The following is a 9747-nucleotide window of genomic DNA, read 5'->3' on the forward strand; positions in this document are numbered from 1 at the left end:
TGAGCCTATGGCTAAAAATGCTCCAAGAGGGAGGGGATGGAGGAGATTTTTTATGATGGTGTCTAATTTTGCCATCATTCTCTTTTCCACAACAGCTTCCAGTGTTTGCCCTGAGATGTAGCAGGCTTTGCTGATTAGGTTGTTCAGGCATTGTAGTTTTTCTTGTGCTCAGGTTGCTTCCCCAGGAGACTGCGGCCTAGAACATGACACTGGTCACTATAGACTGGTATAACATTTCCAGCAGCTTGTTGCTTACACTAAAAAACCTGAGTCTCCTTAGCAAATACAGTGCACTCTGCCCTTCTTGTACAGTGCCTCTGTGTTGTCAGACCACTCCAGTTGGTTGACTATATGAGAACACCCAGGTACTTTTAGCTCTGCACCATATCCATGTCCTCCCTAAAAATTGTGACTGGTGTGAGAGGCTTCTTTGCACATCGTAAATCCTCCACCAGTCCTTTTGTCTTGCTGATGTTGAGTTGCAGGTTGTTGTTCCTCCATGACTTTCCTCCACCCTGACTCATCTACATTGTTAGTGCAGCCTATAATAGATGAGTTATCTGAAAAATTCTGTAGATAGCAAATGCTAGTATTGTACTGGAAGTCTGTATGTTGAGGATAAACAGGAAGGAAGACAGGATAGTCCCCTGATGTGTACCAGTATTACACACCACCATTTCTGGCACACAGTCCCTCAGCCTCACAAAGTGCTGTCTGTTGGTCAGGTAGTCCATGTTCCAAGAGATTGCAGGAACATCAAGATGCAAAGCCTTACGCTTGTTCTCCAGTTGATGAGGTAGAGCGGTGTTAAAAACACTGAAAAAGAACATTATCCTGACTTTGGCTTAGTCTAATTGGGTGTAGGTTCTGTTGAGCATGTCAATGAGAGGTTCCTCCATAACTATATGTGCCCGATAGGCAAACTGCAGAGGATCCATATGTTCTGAAATCAGGATTTGTAGCTGTCCAGCCAATCAAAGGTCTTCATTCTGTATGAAGTAAGTGCAACTGATCTGAAGTCCTTGGGATCACTGGAATGCCCTTTCTTTGGCACTGGGACCACACAGAATGCTTTCCACAGTTTGGGGGCCATCTGCAAATTCTGCAAAGAGAGAACATGTGCTAAAGGACACCACAGAGCTGTCTGGCACAAGCTTTCAGCACTCTGGGATTGATTCCATCTGGCCCTGAAACCTTGTTATACAGAGTTTTCCCAGCTCTCGTCTCACTTGATCAACAGAGGCACACAGCCCAGGGACTGAAGGGGGCTGGAGACCACAGGTATGATGTCATTGTAGGGGAAGGTCATGCAGGGTGCGGAAGGCAGTTTGTATTCCAAAATGTCCTCAGCTTACACACAGAAGCTAGCAGTGTTGGGGGAAGCCTGTACTGACAAAAATGAGTCAAACCTGTTGAAAAACTGGTTCAGTTCATTAGCTCTATTTTTGTTCCTTTCCTCTGCATGTTTAACAAACTGCTTGTAGTCAGTGATAGTCCTTATCCTATTCCACATTTCCTTCATGTTTTTGCAACTTGTGTTCAAGATTGTCTCTGTAGTTGGCTTTCCCCTCACGGAGCTGCTTCTTCAGTTCTGACTGCACCCATTTGATTTTATCATAATCTCTAGACTTTAAGGCACTCTTCTTCATATTCAGTAGGGCTTTCTGTTCTTTTGTGATCCATGGATTGTTTTTTGGGAAAACAGTACACTGTCTTTGTGGGGCTATGTTATCCACACAAAAGTTGATGTAGTCTGTGATACAGTGGCTCAAGTACTCAGTGTTCTGGCCGTGTGACTCACAAAGTATATCCCTATCAGTGTTTACAAAGGCATCCTTCAGTGTTTCCTCAACATTTATTGTCCATTCCTGCATGGTCCTGGTGATGGCTGATGTGGACGATTTTTGTGACTGAAGACAGAGAAGAAAATTAAAATTAGTCAAAACCTTTTATTAATACATACCAAGCAAGGGTAAAATGTCAGAGAAACACAGTCCTAGGACACCGCACTTCATCTGCCTCGAGCGCAGATGTCCTTGTTCTTTTATACCTTTCTAATCTCCTGATCGTTGACCATGTAAGCAAAAAATAGCATCCTGACTCATTGTACTTTTCCAGTTTTTGTAAAGTCATTACCCTAAAGGTATATTTTCTTGTCACACACATCATCAAAAGAAACTTCCAGAAAGTATACATGCTTTTTGTCACGCACGCCAAACACAAACAAGTTTCATCACTCTGTCCTATTTTCTATACACACATACATTTTGTTCAATTACATCTTTTTTTGTTTCCACACTCCTCCCTTTTTGAACAAAAATGATGTGGGCCTATAAATTCTATTTTGAAATGGTTGATGAAAGGGAAAGGGGAGAGAAAATGGAAGAAGCTATACGAGACATGCGCTCATCATGTAGCACATATGCCCTTTCCATAGAGGCGGTAAAGTACTTAGATATTATATAGCGAAACAAAGGGATAATACAACAACCAACCAGGAGGAGGAGACAAAATGTCACAACCAAAGAAATGAAAACAGATCTTATCCATTGTCCCCAGGACCCAAAGGAGGATGCAAACCACTGATCCCAGGGATTTGTAATGCCAGAATTAGTGGAAAGTTCTTTAGAGAGAGCAGTGAGGCCTGCCAATGCACGAGTTATTGATCCATCTGGCGCGGTATTATTTGGAATATATGTACAACAAGCATCACCAAACATAGCACAAACACCTCCCTTTTCGGCAAGTAACATGTCCAAGGCTAGACGATTTTGCCAAGTCATCAGAGAAGTACGATCAAGCTGTTCATGTATACCTTCAATAGCGTCTTTGGTGAAGTTAAGGAAACGTTGTTGGTTATAATTAATCCAGTCTACATTCTTATTAATAGTAATTTGGGGTATGATAGATTCAAAACCGGCTGCGACTTGATTCCTAGCTTTAAATCTGTCTGGGACACCCCTAGGGACTCCAATAGCATCTATGTATACTCCAGGGCCATGTAAGGAGATATCAGTAGGCGTATGGAAAAGGGAGCGGGTATGTCGGAAATAAAAAAGGAGGTGTGGAATAATATGGGGAGTGAGAGGGAGGTAAGGATAGAAGTCTAAAAGGCATAGAAGTCTAAAAGGCATAACTAATTGGATTGGAGCACAGGTACCAGACCAATTAGGGGGAAAGGTGACAAATGAAAAAGTGGATGAAAGGGTAGAAATATTCATAATCCTAACAGGAGAAAAATCTGAACCAAAAGTTGGGGAGATGGGTGTGTGTGCCAGAGAATGAGGGGTGTTAGTAACAGGATTGTCAATCTTAATTAGAAATCTCCCTAAAGGGTCTGTTCCAGATACATATACCCCTAATACATAAATACCTGAGTTACAATGGTTGTCAGCACATACAATGAGAGGCATGTCCTTTTATGATAGAAAACCGATTTTTCAAACCGTATTTTTGGGCCTCAAAAGGTTGATAACCCCAGTCCTCAGTTCCAGTGTTAGCAAAAACCCATTGCCAGTTGTCGCAGTCACTTCCCCTCATACACACGTATTTGTCAGATCCGGTCCACTGGGCTTGTCGACCAGTCCCACAGTTGATAATAGAGCAGAAATCAAACTGCACTGATGTGGTGATTCCCAACGGGAAAGTCAAGGTGACCAGGGCAGTAGACAAGGGAAAAGAAAAACATAGTAGCACAGCAATCAAGGGTGCCATCTCTTGCAATGTGAGGCGTGAATCCAGGCAGGCAGTCCCTCAACTTTCACGGCGTGTGGTGTGGATAGAAGAATTTGGAATGGTCCTCTCCACCTAGGCTGATGCCAGTGTTTCCTCCGAGTATCTCGAACCAGGATCCAGGTGCCCAAACGAATTGGTAAATCCTTGGAAAGGGGGCTGGTCCTCCAGGCTTGATCAACCTGCTGGTGGATTTCCTTCAACGAGGTTCGCAAACCTGCAAGACTAGAGAGAAAATCATTGGGAGAAAAGGTTTGTTAGTGTGTTTATGAGTCCAGACTCCATCAGAGAGGGACCCTTCTTTGGACCATTTTCTCCTTTCGATATCCGTGGCTGCATTCTGTAAAGAAATAATTTAATTATCAGGGTCCTGGTCATTTCTCTGTTGGAATAAAGAAATTGGTGTGTTATTATATGCAGCCTCTTTAGCAAAGTGGTCAGCTAAATCATTCCCTTTGCTAGCAGGATCCTGTTTTCCCGTGTGAGCTTGACACCCAACAATCGCTAGCTCCGATGGTTTGGTTATAACTTCTAAAGGGATTCGATCAATTTCTGATGTTGGATGGGTTTGCCAGTACTGGTCTTAAGTTGTGCTTAAAAGTTATCTATGCAACATACTTAAACGCGTCTTTTCCTTCATGCTTATTATTAACAAGGAAAACATACGTGCTTGAACCTTTATTCGTATCAAGTGTGCTGACCACTGCGTCACCATGCTCTTCCTTTATAGTACCTAAAATACACAACTTCCATTCATATCACAATTAGACACACATTCATATCACAATTAGACACACACATTCATATCACAATTAGACACATTCCGCTTATCGCCAAAAAACTTGTCTCCCTTCTCATGCAATATTATTAAAAGAGCATTTTCCCTTCAAACTTGATCAGGGTTTAAAAGGAAAAATACTTTTGTATATTTACAAGCCTTAAACAAAAGTGGAGACAATTCATTTGCGCTAAACCAATTACACAAATCGATAATTATCTTTTTCAGTTTTTAGTTAGAGCTCTCCAGGACTGGTCTTAAATTCCCTTAGTTTCCATAATGTTCCATGATCATGGCAGACTCCAAAAGCATACCTGGAATCTGTATAAATTGTTACGATCTTCCCTTCGGACAGCTGACATGCTTGAGTGAGTGCTACGAGTTCAGCTGTTTTGTGCACTTAGCTTGATGAAATTTGTTTTGCCTCCAGCAGGCGGTCCCCTTGGACCACTGCGTAACTGGTTAAGGGCGCTCCATTTTTCAATTGTAGCATTTGACAAAGTACAGAGTACATTCTGATACTCATAGGGATCCCTTTAATACACTCTATAACACACAAAATCACCCAAAGCATTTTCAACACACTTCACCCCAGTATTATTCTATATTTACACTATATTTGGAAACAATGCAGCAAAGGAAACAGAAACAAATGGACTCTGAAGAAAAGCAAATTCAACTCTTCAGGACAAACAAACATAAGAAAAAAGAAAAGGACAGAAGAAATTTCATGAGAACTACATCCGTGCTTGCTAATACAGCTTCTGTTGTTGCAGCCACAGCACGAAGACACGGAGGAAATGCTGCGGCCACTGGATCCAGTTTTGTTTTAGAAAAAAAAATAAGTCACCGGTCTTTGTTTATCTCCATGTTGTTGCATCAGTACTGAATTCATAAATCCCTGCTTTTCGTCCACGAACAAAGTGAATGGACGAGAATAATCAGGCAAACCTAGCGCGGGGCGCAGATAAAAGAGTAAATTTTGAGGTTACAGAGCCTTCTCAGCCAGTTGTTGCAACGGCTGTGCTCTTTCAGTAAAATTTAGAACCCACTGTCTGCAGTGGCTGTAATGCGATTTTACAGTTGTTTTGATTAGCTGCAGCTTAACTTTAGAAACTTTATGGCCATTGTCCCCCAAAAACATTCTGGGTATCTATTGTCCCCCAAAAACAGCAACAATTTCTGGGTATTCATTGTACAATTTTTTTTTTTTTCTTCTTCTGTAGCGCTACTGTATCCCGTCCGGCCAAAAGCCTTCTATCTACATACTGTATCCCGTCCGGCCAAAAGCCTTCTAAATTTTTGGGCAAGAGCTTAACCATAAACACAAAGGGCTTCTCTGTATCCCTGAGGCATGACGGTCCATGTCCATCGGCGGTACCGCGTTTGACGAGATCGGGATGAACGGCGGAGATGCCAGCCTCTGCTTCGGGAGACAAAGGATATTGGGCACGGTGCGGGCGGAAGGAGGATTTCGGGTGGATCACCAGAGGCTCACAATGGGCTATCCTTTGAAACACTACTTTAGTTATTAAATGGTCAGGAGTATCAAAAATACCTGGAGTAACTTGTAACCAGTCTGTTCTTTCAAGGCATTTTTCCACCCATGGTCCTATTTTCTCCCATTTAACAGTGTGTGATTTAGCTAAGGAAAAATATGAGGCACTATTTTGCCAAGATAATATATGTGCTGTGAGCATGTAAAATGAACAGAAACAGCTGCCTTTGTGGATGAAATAAAAACACAGTAGATGTGAAGGGTTTCGGGGCAAATACCAGAAGTAAGGAAAGATTCTAGCCAGGTGGTGTCTGCTTCTATAGGGAAGTATTGGGCAGTACAGTGTTAAATGTCAGGGGCCTGTAAATTGGGAAAAAACAAGGGGAAAAAGAGTGTAGGGCTTTGAGGAGAATGATGTGTGGGGAATTATCTAAAGTCCATGCTGCAAAAGAGGGTTTGGGATAAGGGGTAATTTGACACAACAACTTGGGGGTTGAACAGAAAAAACAAAGCTGATTCAAACTTGAAAAAGGTGAGGTTGTCCAGAAGCAGTAAGCACAGTAACAGTTTCGTTCGAAGCAGGGACCTTTGCCAGCAAGCGAGTGGCACCAGTGTCGATTAAGAAAACAGTCTCAGTGCCATCAACGAACAATGTCAGTAAAGGATCAGTCTCTGAATTATGAGTGAGCAAAGGTAGTTGAAAAGAGTGGCTGGAGGTCCCAGCGTTTTCCTATGGCCAGTATTGTTAGTCAGGGGTGTCAGAGGAAACAGGTGGAATAAGGGGAGGTGGGGGCTGTTGCTGTCTGTGAGGGCACTCCCGACGAAAATGTCCAGTTTCACCACAGGCGTAACAAGAGTAGGAATTAACATTGGAATTAAAGGGAGAGGGAATAAAAGGATTCTTAGTGTGGTCAACAGGAGGAGCTCTAAAACCACCTCGTCCTCTTCCTCGTCCTCGTCCCCTTCCTCTAAAGCCATATCCTCGACCTTGGTCAGGAGCATTCCTGGTATAATAGTTCATCTGTGTTGCCAATAATTTGGCATGAGAGTTCGATTCGGCCTGTTCAGCATGTCGTTTGACTTCATCAAACGTGGCACTTTCCCACTCAATACAGGAAGTGCGGACTTTGTTTTGTATATCAAGGCGCAAGCCGGAAACAAAAGGTGGAACTGCAGCTCGGGTGCGGTCATCAGCATTTCCCAAGCCCGAGTGATTAGCCATAAGGTCTTGAATCCTATGTGCCCATTCATCAACTGTTTCGTCTCTCTTTTGTTTTGCAGCAGAAATAAGGGACCAGTTCGTTCCTTTTTTATATGTTTCTGCAATATTTTGTCTCAACGCCTCCCATTGTGAGTTAAATTCGCCTTCTCCACCTATCCCCTGTCCTCGAGTTAAAGCTGGGTTCCATACCCATGGAATGTCATTGCGGACACCCCTGCTAACAGTGGCCCATGTGGTCCCAAACTTTCGACGAAGTACCTGGGTCCATTCAGCAGCATTAGGCTTATACATGCTATCTAATTGATCAAGTTGTTCAACAAATTTTAGTCCTCCTACTTCCTTTGGATCTGGAAGTGCATTCACGACATCTTTTAGTTCTTGGATGTCCCAATTCCGATTTATCATAACTGTTGTGGGATTTTGGGGTCCAGCTGGATGGGCAGGGTTATAATGGGGATTGGGAACTTCTATTAAAGGGCAAGTAAGTGAAGGATTAGAGGAGAAAAAAGTTGGAGCTGGTTTGTGAGTGGAGGTTTGACTTCGAGTGCATTTGGAGACGGGGGTTTGTCTAGTACAGGGTGAGTCTGTGCCTGGGGAATCATCAGGGGAAAACTTCTGCTAGTTGTAGTGCAGGGGGGGACAGTCGGAATGGGGAATAGAGGAGGGGATAATAGAGGTGTCTGAGGTCGGTTCTGAGGAGGGGAAAAAAATAATAGGATAAATCTAAACCTGTTTTCTTTTCTATAAATTTTCTAGGAGACCCATTTTTACGGGGCGTCTGTTGATCCTCCGAAAATAATCCTTCCAGCACTAATGATTTTGATCCCCCTGTGCGGCGATTAACAGGCTTACTGTTATAAATTCCCATTATGTCCCCTTGCTCTCCCGGGTTCTGTATTTAATTTTCCAACTATATACTGATTTGTCTAATCCCTTGTACGTATGAATCAGCAAGGCATTAAGTGTGCCACTCACTAAACCTAAACTGTTCCCTTCTTAGTCCCAAGGGGAGACACCTAACTATCGGTCCTGTCCCAGTTCCCAGGAGAACACGGTTTTGTTGCTTATTCTGTATGTAGATTTATTTATTTCGTCCTAACAGCAATCCTGTAATCTGTGCTCTTTTCGGTTTATATTTCCATACCACCCCGTTACTCGTCCCGTTAGCCTGTCCGCTCACATCCCCGGGTTCCAGCTCAGGTGACTTCGTGTCCGATTCGGTTCAGCAGAATACTACATCAATACGTCCAGCCGAGTCTAGGATATGGGTGAGGCCAGTATCCTTTCGTCAGACCTTTCGTATGCGTCAAACTGCTTGGGTCAAGTCTCCATCACCTTAAGCAACCCGTTGAGATATGAGTATGACTAGACGGTCAACAGGAAACTCGCCCTCCCGTTATTTAGAAAATAAAAAATATTCGGAAATCCCCCGGTGCTTACCCCAGCCTGGAAATGTGCAAGCTCTGTCTGGAAATCCGTTCAGTCACCGTGGATGTAGCAAAGAGGAGACCAGGGGCTCCTCACGCAAGAACTGTTTCAGGACAGGGCAGTCCTAACTTTTGCCGGAGCTGCATGCTCTGCTGCCGGACATCTCAAGTTAACGGCAGTCCGCTGGTAAGACGGATCACTGAAATGGTCTCGCCGGAGGAGTCGACCGGCCGTCTCAAGCCCCACGTTGGGCGCCAAAACTGTGGACGATTTTTGTGACTGAAGACAGAGAAGAAAATTAAAATTAGTCAAAACCTTTTATTAATACATACCAAGCAAGGGTAAAATGTCAGAGAAACACAGTCCTAGGACACCGCACTTCATCTGCCTCGAGCGCAGATGTCCTTGTTCTTTTATACCTTTCTAATCTCCTGATCGTTGACCATGTAAGCAAAAAATAGCATCCTGACTCATTGTACTTTTCCAGTTTTTGTAAAGTCATTACCCTAAAGGTATATTTTCTTGTCACACACATCATCAAAAGAAACTTCCAGAAAGTATACATGCTTTTTGTCACGCACGCCAAACACAAACAAGTTTCATCACTCTGTCCTATTTTCTATACACACATACATTTTGTTCAATTACATCTTTTTTTGTTTCCACACTGACAACCTCTGGACAATATATACAAGTTTATATGCAGGTATGAGTTGTACCAAATCGTGGTCCGATCAGCTTAAAGGTGGCAAAGCAACAGAGTTATATACCTTTTTAACATATAACAAACCCAGGGTTGTGCAGTCCACAAACTGGTAAAAATTGGTGGGGATGGAGGAAAGTGCTTCTGTCTGGCCTCACAATTTTAAATCCATCCAATGCAATCACAGAGTCCGGTGTTTCAGCTCTAAGCCACTTCTCAGTGAAGCACATGAGACTGTTGAAGTTTGTATTCCCCTTGACTCCTGATCAGCATTGATCTTGATCTTGAATGATACTAAACAAAACGTTTAGTGAGGCTAGACAGAAACTGCATATATTTGTGCATCCAGACTGTGGCAGTTATGGACGGGTTTATGTTTTGGTTCA

At 43.1% G+C, this 9747-nt stretch overlaps 1 protein-coding gene across 3 annotated transcripts; it reads right to left on the reverse strand.

The window, feature by feature from the left end:
- Positions 1–2038: 2038 nt before the first annotated feature.
- Positions 2039–9038, reverse strand: LOC127528474 (syncytin-2-like). 3 transcript variants are annotated; one of them, XM_051929372.1, is made up of 2 exons: positions 8991–9038; positions 2039–3957 (listed from the first exon to the last, which is right to left on the reverse strand). In XM_051929372.1, the coding sequence occupies exon 2, from the start codon at positions 3411–3413 to the stop codon at positions 2340–2342; it is 1074 nt and encodes a 357-aa protein (XP_051785332.1). In that variant the 5' UTR covers positions 3414–3957; positions 8991–9038; the 3' UTR covers positions 2039–2339. The 3 variants fall into 3 exon arrangements, with proteins under 3 accessions (XP_051785332.1, XP_051785334.1, XP_051785333.1); XM_051929374.1 differs by lacking the exon at positions 8991–9038 and adding an exon at positions 8671–8803; XM_051929373.1 differs by lacking the exon at positions 8991–9038 and adding an exon at positions 4825–4885.
- Between the last annotated feature and the right edge of the window lie 709 nt (positions 9039–9747).

Source organism: Erpetoichthys calabaricus, chromosome 6, assembly GCF_900747795.2.
Source record: "Erpetoichthys calabaricus chromosome 6, fErpCal1.3, whole genome shotgun sequence".
NCBI classification, from domain to species: Eukaryota; Metazoa; Chordata; class Cladistia; order Polypteriformes; family Polypteridae; genus Erpetoichthys; species Erpetoichthys calabaricus.